Source organism: Rhincodon typus, chromosome 35 (assembly GCF_021869965.1).
Source record: "Rhincodon typus isolate 14 chromosome 35, sRhiTyp1.1, whole genome shotgun sequence".
Taxonomy (NCBI): domain Eukaryota; kingdom Metazoa; phylum Chordata; class Chondrichthyes; order Orectolobiformes; family Rhincodontidae; genus Rhincodon; species Rhincodon typus.
Window position 1 is genome coordinate 4,250,068 of NC_063366.1, and position 17,819 is coordinate 4,267,886.

Consider the following 17,819-nt stretch of genomic DNA (forward strand, 5'->3'; position numbering starts at 1 on the left):
ATTTCTGATGAAGGGTCTAGGCCCGAAACGTCAGCCTTCCTGCTCCTATGATGCTGCTTGGCCTGCTGTGTTCATCCAGCTCTACACCTTGTTATCTCATGTATCTTGGTTTGTTTGTCCAATGATCTGGAGACTGGAAGATTTGGCCCAATGTCTCTGCTAGGTATGTACTTTCCAGAATATGTCGTGCTGTTCTTTCTACTTGAATCTGCAACATTTCACAGTCTGTACCAGCATCACCTTCCTTCAGCTCTCCGTGTCATTGATGTACATCTGCTGCCCTTGCTAGTATTTCACTTCCCAGTGATATCTCTGCAAATAAAGTTACATCCTCTGCAAACACTTTGGAGGGGATCGAAGTGGTTTGAGAAAGATGCTATGAATTGTCTTGTGGTCAGAATCCACCATCACTTTCTCTCTCCAAACAGGGTACTAGTTGAAAAGTTTACAATCAAAGACAACAGTCAAGATTTCTCAATCTGTGTACAGCGTTGTTCAGTTTGTGTTAGCGCTCTGGACACATACACAACGGGTTGCCCTCACTGCATGGGGGTTCTTCAAATTCTGCTCCAATGGCATCACTGAGTGAAATCTAGCCAAGAACATGGTTGGGTAGTTCCTGTGTGGGTTTGTTGATGATCAAGGAGGTCCAACATTGATATAATATTTTTCTGAAACATCGAATACCCTTGAATATTGAGTTCTCCGCCTTTGTCACAGGCAGATTCAACTCAGGTATTCAAGACGGTATTGGATGATTACTTTACCCAGTCTTCCTTTGGATACACATGGTGCAGTCTGTGGTGACAAGTTTCTTTATTGAGTATATATTCACATATACATGTGTGTATATGGAGCTGCGACAAGTAAGCCCACAAAACTGACAGTTGACTTTCCTGTGTGATAAAGGTTTGTCCTCAGGTAGTCAAACTGCTGAATAAGACCTTTTCATAACCTCAGAGGTTGACCAGACCACTTCCCCCTGACAATCTCACTGACCCCTTCAAACTCCTCATGTTTAAGGTGTGAAGTGTGTCACTCAGACTGATGCTCGTACTCCCTTCAGGTTGTCTGACACATATTTTAATCCAATCTCTTCTCATCTGTTTCAGAGATAGTAGGAACCTTCTCATCTGTGGTTGTTGCCAGGCTGTTGTATTCGTCTTTACCCCTGTCCAGTTTGTTAATTTCTCCCACATTAAACAGGTTTATCAGAGTTCAACCTCTGCTTAGAAAAAATCAACTTCAGCATTTATTATCCAAGGCCTTCTTAAAGGTAAATAGTCTCAGTTCTCATCTTGTCAGGCCCGCAGTAGGAAAGTAATAAGTTCTTGCAGATGTTTAAAGCAGAAAAACACATTGTTTTGACCCTTGTCCACTAAGTAATGATCTCAAGGCCATGCATTGTAGATTTCTCCAGTCACTGGTGCCTTCCTCTCTTCAACCAGCATTTTGTCCATCCCTCACACACAGGATTGTCAAGAGCCATTTACAATTGAGTACAAAATCCATGACAAAATTAATTAAGCAATAGTACACAAATTACTAAGACTAAGAACTGCATGGACAAAAATACGAGGCAAAGGAACTTAACATATCTTAATTCTTATAAAATTATCCAAGAGCTGTTTTACACACTGCATTGATCATGAAACTTCCAAAAATGGGTCACACAGAATGTTTTGCAAGGTTTGCTTTTGTAAACAACGATGAGTGCACAGGTACTAGCCAAGCATTTAGCTTAGTTTGCAGTTTATCACTGTAATCCTGCTGAAATTGACAGTAACTGGAAATTTAAGTATCAGTTATGATAAATGTAAATTGACCTTTCATGATCTTTTAACACTGTTTTTTAAAATATCAGCCAGTAAGCTAGTATCAACCATAGAAATGATCAAATCCCCCAGATGGGAATAATGAGATCGGTGAGTTACTGCTGATTGAGCCTATCTGAAGCAACTCTTCAAAAAGTCTTAGGGTTTTTAGGTGTTCAGGCATCAACAATCAATCATATTCATAGCTCCAGTCCACATGCTGTGACCATCAATTATTTTGGCAAAGTACAGGCCCACAGATTATAATTTATTTCAGTTGTGTCCCAGCAGGAGAAATAGATAAAAATAATTTTATGTTATCACAATTACTTTGTTACCTGACTAATAGTATGTATTTTCTGCTATTTTTGATTTATGATAGTTTAAAATGGTGCATTCTCTCTCTTCCCTCTCAGCTTTATAACACAGCAGGAACATAGATTCGAGAGAAAGACTGGGGAAGATAGCACTGAGGAGGAAGGAGATGTAGGCAACAGGGCAAGGTGGAATGCAAGAGTGCAGAATTAGGTAGGAGAGACAGGAGGTCGAGCAGAAAAACAAAAGAGAGTAAACTACTCACATTCCTCTCATCTCCAAATCACTCTCCTGTCTCCCACTCTCATGTGCTGATCCCACCACTTCACATCATCACTACCTTGGATGCTATGGGTCTTCTTCTGACCTACTGTCAAACACATCTGAGGACACATCCCACACTGATGTGTGGGTTTGAAAGCCTCTGAGGATGAAGAATGCAGTTCCCTCACTAGATATCTCTGTCAAACATTTACCAGGGGAACTGAGACAGCAGCTGCAATAAGTGAGGTTTTATTCAGATGGGACAATGACAAGTTTAAATTCCCACCTTATCTGCAGCTCACCAGCCAGTTTCCTAATCCTTAAGAAATAATCTTCCTTGCAAGTATTTGAAGTGTTTGAATTTTAAAGAATGTTTCAAGTGGTGTTTAAAATGGCTGCAGCCGTCAAATATCCAATGAAATTTGTTGACAACAGAGATGACATTAACATACAAGCCACTATGCATGAGGGTTATTTATCTGAACATCCACCTTTCATTAGATTAAAAACCATGATGTATGCACTATTATTTGGAAGTTACTACACATGCTGGTCCAAACAGAAATTCTTCACACATCAACAAAAGAAAAGCACATTTCCTCTCTCTAATCCGTTCCAATTTTATCTATTCCCACATACACATTGCACATGATCTTTAGGGCTTCAGGTTTCCTTTTGGTATGCGTGTGAATTGTTATGGGCTGCTCATTATGGGGTCTGTTGTTTCCCTAGGGCATTTTGCCATGACAAATGTAGTCGTTATGGTAATTGTTATTGCTGATCCATGGCATTTTTCGGGAAATGTTGATCTCTGAGGCTGATGGGTATCTAGTTCTAACCTGATGAAATCATCCTCATCGACTATGAAGGAGCAACTTCTCGAATGTACATGGATGTCCAGGGTTCACTTTCATCATGTGATCAAAGTAATAACTTCTATAAACAAGTCCAGTGAATCTTGTTGAATTTTTGAAGATATTTTGGTAATTCTCATCAATGCCTCTCCCTTTCCATTTGACTGGGATAGTGTGCAGATGATGTGTAGTGTTGAATTTTCCAAATAATTCATGAAGTGTCTGAATTTTTCATTCATGAATTGAAGTCATTGTCACTGATCACAATGTCAAGAATGTCATGACAACAGAAGTGTGCGTTCAGAGATTCTACATCTCACTGGGAGTTGTTAGGTCCCGTCATCTCAATGTGACTACTGTGATGAGAAAATCAGTTCCAGTGACAGTGAACAGCTGTACTCCAAGCTTCATCGCTGGGCTGTCTGGGATGTCAGGAGTCATGAGCAGCTCTTTATCTTGTTTCAGAGATAGTAGGCTTTATCTTGTTTAGTTTGAAGTTCATCACAAGCACTGCACTGGCTGTTTTGGTCCTTCATCTCATTGCTTATGTTTGGCCAGTACAGCACTTCCCTTACCTTCCTCTGACTATACCTGGTTTGTTAATGGTTTGTGTGGGATATGCTTCAACATCTCTTTTCTCATCTCGTTAGTAATAATGACCCTGGTCACTTAGTGCACAGGCCAGGCAGCAGTGAAGACAATCAGTGCAGGAATCGACATAGAGATGGATGGTGGCGGGAATTAATCAAGTCAGGGCTGGGGTAGGTGGTCTGTGGGAATTAGTCAGGTCAGTTGGGAGATTGTCAGGAGGTGGGGGTGGGGGGGGTGTGGTTTCTCAGTTCACTTTGAGGCCGAGGGGAGAATGGTCCGGCCAGTGTGACTGATGGCGGAGGTTGTGTGGGTATCAAATGTATGTTTACCTAAAAGGTAGACAAGTTTTATTTCCTATCTAGCATTTGCTGGGTAATTGAAATAAAAACAGTGAGTGCTGGAAACAGCAGTCTGGCAGCTTCTGTGTAGAGTGAAACAGAGTTAACGTTTTGAATCCAATAGAACTCTTCCCGAAACATTAAGTTGACCTGTTAACTCGGTTTCATTCTGCACAGATGCTATATGTTCTGCTGTGTATCTCCAGCACTTTCTGCTTTTATTTCAGATTTCCAACATCCGCAGTGCTTTGCCCTTATTTCCTGGGTAACTATTTAGGTTTCTTCCCAATGTAAATACACCGATGGACCAGGATCTTCACTGACCCTGTGAAAGCCTTTGCACAAACATCACACATGAAGAGTTTCTCTCCTGTCTGAATCCTGGAGCATTCCAAATGTTTAAACACATCAATGAAGGTTCATCACAATCTCAGAACTAAAAGAATACTCTCCTGTGTGAAACTTTTGATGGAGCTGAAGACTTGATGAATCCGAGAATGATTTACCACACACGTTGCACGTGAAACATTTCTCCCTAGTGTGAATACGTTGGTGTTTGCGGAGGTGTGATGACCTCGAGAATGACTTGTCACATATGTCACACGTGAATGGTTTCTCCCCTGTGTGAATGCGTTGATGTACGCAGAAGCTTGATAAATCTGAGAAGGACTTGTTGCACACCTCACATGTGAATGGCTTTTCTCCTGTGTGGATTCGTTGGTGTACACGGAGGGTTGATGATCGTGAGAATGATTTGTCACACACGTCGCACGTGAATGGTTTCTCCCCAGTGTGAATACGTTGATGTCTGCGAAGGGTCAATGACTCTGAGAATGATTTGTTACACACCTCACATGTGAAAGGTTTCTCCCCTGTATGTATCCTCTGATGGTGCAGGAGACTTGATGAAACTGAGAATGATTTGTCACACACCACACATAAGAATGGTTTCTCCCCAGTGTGGACAGGTTGGTGTCTGCGAAGGTGTGAAGAAGTCAAAAATGATTTGTCACACAGCTCGCATGTGAATGGTTTCGTCCCAGTGTGAATGAGTTGGTGTCTGCGAAGAGTTGACAAGTCTGAGAATGATTTGTCACATACTTCACAAGTGAATGGTTTTTCCCCTGTGTGAATGCGTTGGTGTACACGGAGAGTCGAAGTCTGTGAGAATGACTTGTCACACACCTCACACACAAAAGGTTTCTCTCCTGTGTGAATGCGTTCATGTCTGCGAAGAGTTGATGTCTCTGAGAATGATTTATCACACACCTCGCACACAAAAGGTTTCTCTCCCGTGTGAATGCGTTGGTGTACGTGGAGGGTCGATGCCTCTGAGAATGATTTATCACACACCTCGCACTTGAAAGGTTTCTCCCCTGTGTGGATCCTCTGATGCAGCAGGAGACTTGAAGAATCCGAGAATGATTTTTCACACACTACACATGTGAATGGTTTTACCCCGGTGTGAATAGGTTGGTGTCTGCGGAGATGTGAAGAATTTGAAAATGATTTATCACACACCTCACATTTGAATGGTTTCTCCCCTGTATGAATGCGTTGGTGTCTGCGCAGGGTTGATAAGTCTGAGAATGATTTATCACACACCTCACAAGTGAACGGTTTCTCTCCTGTGTGAATACGTTGATGCACGCGCAGAGTCGATGTCTGCGAGAACGATTTGTCACACACCTCGCACGTGAAGGGTTTCTCCCCAGTGTGAATGCGTTGGTGTCTGCGAAGAGTTGATGACTCTGAGAATGATTTGTCACACACCTCACACGTGAAGGGTTTCTCCCCGGTGTGAATGCGCTGGTGAACACGGAGGGATGACGACTCTGAGAATGCTTTGTCACACACCTCGCAGGTAAACGGTTTCTCCCCTGTGTGAATGAGCCAGTGTTTCACCAGACTTGACAATTGTGTAAAGCCCCTGTTACACACCTCACATACAAATGGTTTCTCACCAGTGTGAATACGCCGGTGACTCACCAGCGTTGATGACTTTGCAAAACCTCGTTCGCAGACCTCACACTTGTATTGTTTCACTTCCATGAAGTTGCCCTTATTTTAATAGTTGTACAACTGTTTTGTTGTATGTGGATTGCGATTTGCTTCGCCTGTGGGGTCCACCTCACATTTGAACAGTCTCTGACTTGTAGGAATGAGTCAGTGGTTCATGAAGCTCGATGAATGATTGAAGCTCTCACCACACTTGGAGCCACTCACCCTTCTTCCCAGCCTCACCCTGACCAAACACCCACAGCTGAACCTTCAGAAAGGCTCGTTCTGATGGAAGGCTCCACACCACCGACCAGTTTCAGATCTGATGATATGTCAAAGTTTCCCTGACCCGACCGATTTCCAGATGATGGTTTCACTGACTAACCTTCTCTGTGTTGAGCAATGCTGTGAAGGGACTGGATGTCTTCCCACAATTGTGCAGTTGTTCCATTGGGTGATGGTCAGCATCTATCTGCAGTGTCTATCCTCTCTATATTCTCTGGTGTAGTGCGGTATAATCCTTCTGTAAAACAGGAAAAGGAAACATGATTTCCTCCAACTCCCTCTCCTCCTTTGCTGAAAGAGGTGACCCCTCAGTAAGAGACTGTTCCACAGTGAGTGCCAGTCTGTTGTTCCTTATGTGGGAGGGGATAAGATACAAGTCTTTTCTTTTTCCTCACTTGACTGTCACACACCCTCTGTTTCCAGCAGGGACACTGGATAGTGACCAGGAGCAGACAATGTGGCTACTTTCGTTCCTCAGCCCAGACCCCCATCTTCCCAGGCACCATGAGGGCAATGGGAAAGACAGTCGGGTGGAGTGTAAAATGAGCTGTCAATTCACTATGTGCTCAAGTCATGTAGCTAGTGTTGCACTTAAATTATGTGTTCAACCTAAACACAAACTCAAGAAAAGTGCCAATTCCTTGGAGATCTGATTCACTCACAGGATGCAGCACCTCTGCCTCGGCTGTCATATGTACACCTCTATCAAGTCACCTCTCATCGTTCATCGTTCTAAAGAGAAAAGCCCGAGCTCTCTCAACCTTTCCTCGTAAGACCTTCCCTCCATTCCAGGCGACATCTTGGTAAATCTCCTCTGCACCTTTTCCAACGCCTCCAAATCTTTCCTGTAATGAGGCGACCAGAACTGGACACAATACTCCAGATGTGGCCGAACCAGGCTTTTATATCGCTGGAGCATAACTTCATGGCTCTTGAACTCGATCCCTCTATTAATGAAAGCTAACACACCATACGCCTTCTTAACAACTCTATCCACCTGGGTGGCGGCCTTCAGGGAACTGTGAACATGAACCCCAAGATCCCTCTGCTCCTCCACACTGCCAAGAATCTTTCCGTTAACCCTGTATTCTGCTTTCAAGTTTGTCCCTCCAAGATGAATCACCTCACACTTTTCAGGGTTAAACTCCATCTGCCACTTCTCAGCCCAGCTCTGCATCCTATCAATGTCCCTTTGTAACCTAGAACAGCCCTCCGCACTGTCCACAACGCGACCCACCTTCGTATCGTCCGCAAACTTGCTAATCCACCCTTCCACTCCTTCGTCCAAATCATTTACAAAAATCACAAATAGAAGAGGACCCAGGACAGATCCTTGTGGTACACCACTTGTAACTGAGCACCATGTTGAATATTTTCTGTCCACTACCACCCTTTGTCTTCTAAGGGTCAGCCAATTCTGAATCCAATCTGCCACATTTCCCCCTGTCCCATGCCTCCTTACTTTCTGCATGAGCCTACCAAGGGGAATCTTATCAAACGCTTTACTTAAATCCAGGTATAATACATCCACTGTTCTACCTTCATCCACGTGTTTGGTCACCTCTTCAAAGAATTCAATAAGGTTTGTGAGACATGATCTACCCCTCACAAATCCATGCTGACTACCACAAATTAAACTGTGCCTTTCCAAGTGATCATAAATCCTATGTCTCAGAGCCCTTTCCAATATTTGCCCACCACTGATGTAAGACGAACTGGCCTCAAAATTCCCAGCACATCTTCCTTACTAACAGCGACCTCCCCTAGCCTACCAGCCTGTTTCACACTGTCCTCCTCTACAACTGGGTCCCTCTCAGTTGTGAATACCTAAGAAAAGTATCCATTAAGGACCTCTCCTATCTCTCTAGGCTCCGTGCACAAATTCCCTTTACAATCCTTGATCGAGCCTACCCTTTCTCTGGTCATTCTGTTATTCCTCACGTACGTGTAAAAAGCCTTGGAGTTTTCCTTGATCCTAGCTGCCAAGGTTTTCTCATGCCTCCTTAGAGCTCTCTTCAGCTCCTTCCTGGATAACTTGTATCCCTCTAGAGTCTTTTCCTTTCCTTGTTTCCTAAACCTTACATAAGCATCCTTCTTCCTCTTAACCAGTTCGTTCGACCTCTCTTGAGAACCAAGGTGCCCTCACTCGACCGCAAATTCCCTGCTTGCTAGGGACAAACATATCAAGCAGACGCAGTATGCATTCAAAGAACAAAGAAAAAAGAACAAAGAAAATTACAGCACAGGAACAGGCCCTTCCGCCCTCCAAGCCTGCGCCGATCCAGATCCTCTATCTAAACCTGTTGCCTATTTTCCAAGGATCTGTATCCCTCTGCTCCCTGCCCATTCATGTATCTGTCTAGATACATCTTTAATGACGCTATCGTGCCCGCCTCTACCACCTCCGCTGGCAACGCGTTCCAGGCACCCACAACCCCCTGCGTAAAGAATTTTCCATGCATTTCTCCCTTAAACTTTTCCCCTCTCACCTTGAAATCGTGACCCCTAGTAATGGAGTCCCCCACTCTGGGAACAAGTTTCTTGCTATCCACCCTGTCTATATCTCTCATGATTTTGTAGACCTCAATCAGGTCCCCCCTCAACCTCCATCTTTCTAATGTAAATAATCCTAATCTACTCAACCTCTCTTCATAGCTAGCACCCTCCATACCAGGCAACATCCTGGTGAACCTCCTCTGCACCCTCTCCAAAGCATCCACATCCTTTTGGTAATGTGGCGACCAGAACTGTACGCAGTATTCCAAATGTGGTCGAACCAAAGTCCTATACAACTGTAACATGACCTGCCAACTCTTATACTCAGTATCCTGTCTGATGAATGAAAGCATGCCATATGCCTTCTTGACCACTCTATCCACCTGCGTTGCCACCTTCAGGGTACAATGGACCTGAACATCCAGATCTCTCTGTGCATCAATTTTCCCCAGGGCTTTTCCATTTACTGTTCCTTAAACAATCTCCACATTTCAATAGTGCTCTTCCCTGACAGCATCTGTTCCCAATTTATGTTACCCAGTTCTTGCCTAACAGAACTGTAATTACCCTTCCCCCAATTATAAACCTTACCCTGCTGTATGTACCTATCCTTTTCCATGATTATTGTAAAAGTAACAGAGTTATGATCGCTACTGCCAAAATGCTCTCCTACCAACAGGTCTAACACTTGGCCCGGTTCATTGCCAAGCACCAAATCCAAAGTGGCCTCTCCTCATGTTGGTCTGTCTACATACTGTGTCAGGAATCCTTCCTGAACGCACTGGACAAAATCCGCTCCATCTAAACTATTACAACTAAAATGTTTCCAATCAATATTTGGAAAGTTGAAGTCACCCATGACTGCAATCCTGTGACTTCTGCACCTTTCCAGTATCGCCTCCCAATCCGCTCCTCTCCTTCTCTGCAACTATTAGGGGGTCTGTTAAAAACCCACAACAAAGTGACTGCTCCTTTCTTGTTCTGGACCTCAACCCAAACTGACTCTGTAGACATATCATTCTCGAACTGCCTTTCAGTAGCTGCTATACTAGCCCTGACTAGCAATGCCACTCCCCCGCCTCTTTTTCCACTCTCCCTATTTCTTTTAAAGCAGCTAAATCCCGGAACTTCCAACAACCATTCCTGTCCCTGAGTTATCCAAGTTTCTGTAATGGCCACAACATTGTAGTTCCAAGTACCGACCCATGCTCTAAGTTCATCCGCCTTATTTCTGATACTTCTAGCATTGAAGTATACACACCTCAAACCATCTCTGTGTCCACAATTACGCTCCATCGACCGCATTTCTTTATAAACAACCTTACTCCCTGTTGTGTCTGTTGGAAGGCTGAATACCTCATCCTCTGAATTATAAATCCGGTTCCCCATCCCCTGCCAATCTAGTTTAAACCATACCATATAGCTCGAGCAAACCTCCGTCCAGGATATTTGTGCCCTTCCGGTTCAGGTGCAACCAGTCCTTACTGTAAAGGTCCCACCTTCCCCAGAATGTGCTCCAATTATCCACATAATGGAAGCCCTCCCTCCTACACCAGCCCTGTAGCCACATGTTTAGCTGCACTCTCTCCCTATTTCTTACCTCGTTATCATGTGATCAGAGGTATAGATAGAGCGGACAGCCAGAGACTTTTTCCTCGGGTGGAAGTAGCTATTACGAGGGGACATAGTTTTAAAGTGAGTAGAGGTAGGTTCTTTACTCAGAGTGGTAGGGGTGTGGAATGCATTGCCAGAGAGGGTAGTGGAGTCGGCCTCATTGGGGGCATTTAAGCGGCTATTAGATAGGCATATGGATGATAGTATAAGGTAGGGGTGGAGGTTAGATAGACCTTAAGATTAGGGTAAGAGTTCAGCACAACATCGTGGGCCGAAGGGCCTGTACTGTGCTGTACTGTTCTATATGTTGCCCATCCCTAACTGCCCAGAATTTAGCAGAATGAGTCCTTATAGAAATAGAGAAAATAGGTACGGGGTGAGCCAGTTGGCCCTTTGAGTCTACTCTGCCATTTGATATGATTATGGCCAATCATCTGACTCAGTGCTCTGTTCTTACCTTCTCCTTATACCCTTTGACCCCTATAGCCACAAGAACTATACTGACTCCTTTTTGAAAACATTCAATGTTTTGGCCTCAACTACTTTCTGTGGCAGAGAATTCCACAGGCTCACCAGACTCTCTCGAAGATATTTCTCCTCATCTCAGTCCTAAATGGGCTATACCACTTAACCCCTGGTTCTGGACTGTCTGACGATTGGGAATATCCTTCCTGCATTTACCCTGTTTTGCCTTTAATTTTTTAGGTTTCTCTGAGATTTCCCTGTCATTCTTCTCAACTCCGGTGAACACAGTCTTTACTGATCCAGTTTGTCTTCACATGTCAGTGCCATCATCTCAGAAATCAGTGTGGTAAACATTTGTTGCACTCATCCATAGCCAGAACATCCTTCCTCGGATGAGGAGACCAAAACTGCACACAATACTCCAGGTGTGGTCTCATCAAGACCTTGTACAATTGCAGCAAGACATCCCTGCTCCTGTACTCAAATCGTCTTGCTATGAAGGTCAGTACATCATTTGCCTTCTTCACCACCTGCGGCACCTGCATGCTTACTTTCAGTGACTGGTGTCGAAGAACATCTAGGTCTCATTGCACCTCCCCCTTTCCCAGTCTATCACCATTCAGATAACAACCGACCTTCATCCAAAACTTACCTCATCTGCCATGCATTTGCCCAATCAACTTGTCCAAATCACACTAAAACATCTCTGCGTCCTCCTTGGAGTTCACCCTCTCACCTAGCTTTACGTTGTCTGCAAACTTTAAGATATAACATTTAGTTTCCTCATCCAAATCATTAGTACATGTTGTGAATAGGTGGAATCCGAGCACTAAACCCGATAGTACCTCACTGGTCACTGGCTGCCACTCAGAAAATGACCCATTAATTCCTACTGTTTGTTTCCCATTTGACAGTTCTGTGTCCATTTCAGTACATTATCCCCAATCCCATCCACTTTATGTCGACATGCTAATCCCTCATGTGGGACCCAATCGATTGCCTTCTGCAAATCAAAGTAAACCACACCCACTGGCAACTCCTTATCAACTTTACCAGTTACAGTCTTGAAAAATTTCAATAGATTTTTCAAGCATGATTTCCATTTTGCATATCCATATTGAATTTGTCCAATCCTGTCACAGTTTTCCACGTGCTCTGCTATTTTCTTTATGATGGACTCTAGCATTTCCCTATTACCAATGTCAGATTGACCCGAAAATTCCCTGTTTTCTCTCTACCTCCTCTTTTACCTTAGGGTTTGATTAGCTACTGTCCAATCACTAGGAACTGTTCCAGAGTCTCGAAAGATGAAAACCAATGTATCCACTTCCAGGACCACTTTCTTAAGTACTCTGTGATGTAGATTGTTGGGCCCTGGGGACGTGTTAATCCCATCAACTTCCCCAACACCATTTCCAAACTAATACTGATTTCCTTCAGTTCCTCTCTCTCTCACTCAACTATGTGTTCCCTTACATTTTTATGATATTATTTGTGTCCATTGTGATCAGAACCAAAATATATATTGGCCTGTCATCTCTGTCCCCCATTATAACATCCCCTGTTTCTTATGATTTGTCTTCACTAATCTTTTTCTCTTCAAATGCCTCAAGAAGCTTTTAAAATTAGTTTATACGTTCCCTGCAAGCTTACTCTCATATTCTATTTTTTCTGTGAATCAATCTCTTTGATTTCCTTTGCCGAAATCAAAACTGCTCCCAATCCTCAGGTCTGCTTTTATTAGCCGATTTGTAAACCCCTTCCTTGGATCTAATACGATCCCTAATTTCCCTTGCTAGCCATGGCCAGGCCATCTTTCCCATTTTGTGTCAGACAGGAATGAACAATTATTGCAGTTCCTCTTTAAATGTTTGCCACTGTCGATCCACTGTTATCTCTTTAAATAACACTCACCAATTTATCATAGCCAACTCATGCCTCATGCCATCCTAGTTTCCTCTATTTAGATTCAGGACTCTACTCTCGGAATCAATTGTGTCACTTTCCATCTTAATGAAGCATTGTATCATATTAAGGTCATTCTTCCTCAGCGAGACTACCAATTATCCCTTTCTTATTTCACAATATCCAGTCTTGGATGGCCTGTCCTCTAGTTGGTTCCTCAATGTTTTGATCTCGAAAGCCATCTTGTACATACTCTTGGAATTCATCTTCCACAGCCCTGTTACTGATTTGATTTGTCCAATTTATAGGCAAATTAAACTCACCCATCATGGCAGCTACACCCTTGTTGCTTGTGGCTCTAATTTCATACTTAATTCCTTCCCTGACATTCCCACTACAGTTCAGGGGTCTACATACAACCCCACTATCATTTTCTGCGCCATGGGTTTCTATACAGATTTCAGTTCACTGGAGCTAATATATTTCATCACTACTGCATCAATGGTCTCTTCATCCAACAATGCTGCCCCACCTCTTTTTCCTCTTGTCTGTCCTTCCTAAAAACCGAATACCTCAGATATTCAATTCCCACCCTTGATTGCCCCGCAGCCATATCTCTATAATCCCAACTATATCATACCCGTTTGTATCTATTCACATGACAAATTCATCCACTTCATTGAGAATGCATCAAGCATTTATAATACCTTAAGTTTTGCCTTCCCAACATTTTTAAACCTGTTCCCATTATTCAGCACTGTAGCTTGAATTCTCTGCCTATCACTTTTCATATTTCCAATTCTGTCTTTTGTTTTTACCTATCTTTACCTCTCTATTGTCTCCTTGTAGAGATTCCTATCCCTCTGCCATTTTAGTTTAAACCCATGCCAACTGCACTCACAAATATATCCTTCAGAAATATATTTGAGGAAAACAAACTGGGCAGGGAGTGCGAGAAGCTAAGGAAGATAGTGCTTTGATGTAGCTATTTGAAGGGTTTTAGCTTATCCTGGGAAATTAAATACAATACACTCACTCTAAATTCAGCTATCAACTACAGCACTGGGGAAAAAAAAAACATCAATCTAGCACAGGCTTTTGAGAAAAGATGAGGACTTCAGGTAAAAATTTTAAACAAGGAATGAAAATACAATTTCAAGAAATGTGTCTTCAGGAAACGATTAACAATCTAGACATTCAAAACCTGCTGCCTGTACCCTGACTTCCAATGTGTCCCGTTCACTCATCACCTTTGTGTTTGCTGACTTTTCTTTGCTCATAGTCTGAAAACATCTTGGTTTTAAAATTCTCATCCTTGTTTTTAAATTCCTCCTTGGCCTCACTCCAGATCCTTCAGCATGATCTCGACGGTTTGGGTGAGTGGGCAAATCAATGGCAGATGCAGTATAATTTGGATAAATGTGAAGTTATTTACTTTGGAAGCAAAAACAAGAAGGCAGAATACCACCTGAATGGCTGTACATTGGGAGAGGCGAGTGTGCAGCGGGACCTGGGTGTCCTTGTGCACCAGTTGCTGAAGGTAAGCATGCAGGTGCAGTAGCCAATAAAGAAGGCAAATGGTATGTTGGCCTTCATTGCGAGAGGTTTTGAGTACAGGAGCAGGGATGTGTTGTTGCAGTTGTACAGGGCGTTGCTGAGACCACACCTGGAATATTGTGTGCAATTTTGTATCCTTTTCTGAGGAAGGATGCTCTTGCTCTTGAGGGAATGCAGCGAAGGTTTATCAGGCTGATTCCGGGTCTTACGAATGAGGAGAGATCAACTAGGTTGGTATTGTTTTCGCTAGAGTTCAGACGAATGAGGGGGGATCTCATTGAGACTTCTAAAATTCGAAAAGGACTTGACAGGGTAGATGCAGAGAGGATGTCCCCGATGGTGGGTGTATCCAGAAGCAGGCATCACAGTATGAGGATTCTGGGTAGATGATTTAGGACGGAACTGAGGAGACATTTCTTCACCCAAAGAGTGGTGAGCCTGTGGAATTCATTACCACAGGAAGTTGTTGATACCAAAATATTGAATGTATTCAAAAGGTGACTAGATATAGCGCTTGGGGTGAATGGGATCAAAGGTTATGGGGAGAAAGCAGAATTAGGCTATTGAGTTGGATGATCAGCCATGATCGTGAAGAATGGTGGAGCAAGCTCGAAGGTCCAATTGGCCTCCTCCTGCTCGTATCTTCTATGTTTCTATGTTTCCCCATCTTTGTAATCGCTTTCAGCTCTATAACCCTCTGAGTCCTCCACATTTCTCCAAATTCTTCAGCATCTCCCATTTTAATTATTCCAACATTGGCAGCTGTGCCTTCAGCTGCCCTCAAAGTCTACTTAGAACTGACGGTGCTGAGTATTTGACCTCACATCACTCAAAGGAATGTTTGCAGAAGCAGCAGACAATATAAACACCACAATGTATTGCTCAACTGAGAAAGCCATGAACAGAAATACAGCACACAGAATCGAGCTCGCGTCCCTCAGACCTGGTCTCTGCTCCCTTTCTGCTACACCCATCTCTGACCATAGCCTTCATGAATTCACATGTAGCTATTTCAAGGTTACAACCTTATCTCCCCTTATAGTGAATGTGCGCCCTCACTGGGAGACTGCTTCACAATGAGAGTCAGTTGGATGGTAAACCATGAGGGGGAATCAGACTGATCTAATTGAACACCTAGTCACTGACATTTTACACAAAAAAAAATAGACAACAGCTTCCATTTACAAAGCCCCTTAAACATAGTTCAATGTTGAAAAGGTCGCAAGGGGAGACTCCAGGATTTGAGCACTGAGGCTGACACTCCAGTGCAGCAGTGAGGGATTGTGCCGCTCTCAGACCGAATGTTAAACAAAGGACCCTTCTGCTCCCCCTAAGTTGAAAGATTCCATTGCCCTATTTTGAAGAGGAACATAGGATCTATCCCTGGTGTCTGACAATGTTAATTCATTAGTCAACACCATTAAAAAACAGAATATCTGGTCATTCTTATGTTGCTGTTTATGGGAGCTTCCTGTGCACGTATTGTCCATCACATTTTGTGTGTTACCACAGTCACCACACGTTAAAACTACTTCATTGGCTGTAAATTGCTTTGGGACATTGTGTGGTCATGAAAGGCTTGAAATAATGAGATGTTTAGCCTTTTCCAGGTGGTTACAGAGATATGGGGATGGAAAGTCTTAGAGCAATTTGAAAACACAGGAAACATTTAGCTCCCAACACACAGAGAGAACTGAACATTCACAGTCCACAGAATAATAACCAGCTCCCAACACACACACACAGAACTCAACACCAGGAAATCAGCAAGAATCCTCAGACACTCTGCACCTCCCAGAGAATTACACCTCACCTTCTCATATTCAGGGATGAGCCATCAATAAAACTCAGCCTGGGAATCAGAAGGGAAATGCTTCCAACAAACACACTCAATAGCCAACACACAGCTCCAGTCAAACAGTTCAGCACAAAGCACTGAGTAAACAGCTCTCTCAGCTGGATCTTCTCACACAGCATAAGGGACATTTCCACCCCTGATTGCCCACAGGATAGTCAGACTGCCTGAAGATTGGTGTGGATATTATGGGATACAATTTGTATAAAAGCTGCTCCTTCACTCACCACCTCCTCACTTGGTTTTCAGTCCCTATAGGAAGTGAACCAGCTCTGGAAGAGGAAGAGGAGAGAACGGGCTGTGTGGGTGGGCTCTCTGATTGACGTCTCTCACAGTCAATCCAAATATTTCTGCAGCAACATGAGTTTCCTGAAGCTTGGAACCTGACCGGTGAAATGGAGGTGACTTTGAGCAGCAGATCAGGTGGGGATTTAAGCATGACAGTGTCCCAACTGAATAAAACCTCACTTATTGCAGATGCTGTCTCAGTTCCCCTGGTAAATGTTTGACAGAGATTTCTAGTGTGGGAATAGCATTCTTCACCCTCAGAGGCTTTCAAACTGACAACATCAGTGTGGGATGTGTTTGACAGCAGATCAGAGAAGGAAGACCCACAGCATTCAATACAGCGTTGATGTGCACTGGTGGGATCAGTACATCCACAGGAGGGAGAGTCACAAGAGGACGGGACACAGGAGCAAGGGTCACAGAAGAGAAGAATAGAGGGACAAACAGAGGGGTAAAAAAAGATTGACTCCAGTTCTGGGATTGACTCTTGAGTGTGTTAACCCCTCATTTGCTCTTGGTGCATAATGGGGGAGTCACCAGGTTCGAGAACAGTGGAAACAGTAGATGTGGAGAATATACTGATGGTGGTAGAGACAAAAAAAAACTACAGATGCTAGAATCCAAGGTAGACAAACAGGAGGCTGGAAGAACACAGCAAGCCAGGCAATCCTGAAGAAGGGTAATACCAAAACGGTGACTTCTCCTTTCCTCAAGATGCTGCCTGGCTTGCAATGTTCTTCCAGCCTTCTGTTTGTCTGCTGATAATGGTAGTTGACTTTATGTTAAACATTATTTTGTGTAACTCACGAGCTGCCTGTGTCACTACAGTCTCCACCACACATGCTGCAGAGGAAGACAGTAAGATCAAAATGTACAGGATTCGCTGACCTGTTTTCTTTGGGCTATCTACACAATTCTTTCAATTTCTGCTCGGCTCTTCCAAACAGTAAGCCTGCACAGGTTATGGCTGTCAGCCATTGTCTTTTCTGACACATTGTCAGTTCCTCTAACTTTATTTCATTTACACTGTAGCAGACATATGATGCCCAGGAGGTCATGACCTAATGGCCAGTTCATTGTACAGAAAGTCTTTGGGTATACAGTTATCATCGATCAGAGAAACATGGTTGATTTATACAGACGCTATGGGCTCAGTATTGTGGGAATGCTGATAGAA

At 43.4% G+C, this 17,819-nt stretch overlaps 1 protein-coding gene across 1 annotated transcript in view; it reads right to left on the reverse strand.

Moving 5' to 3' along the window:
* Nucleotides 1-16,623, reverse strand: part of LOC109918142 (zinc finger protein 91-like) — an 89,549-nt gene extending 72,926 nt beyond the window's left edge. Inside the window, exons 1-2 of the mRNA XM_048616856.1 lie at nucleotides 16,582-16,623; nucleotides 4,625-6,700 (exon numbers count right to left, since the gene is read on the reverse strand). Coding sequence (XP_048472813.1) covers nucleotides 4,625-6,228 — 1,604 coding nt within the window. The 5' untranslated portion in view covers nucleotides 6,229-6,700; nucleotides 16,582-16,623. The remainder of the gene's footprint in view (nucleotides 1-4,624; nucleotides 6,701-16,581) is intronic.
* Between the last annotated feature and the right edge of the window lie 1,196 nt (nucleotides 16,624-17,819).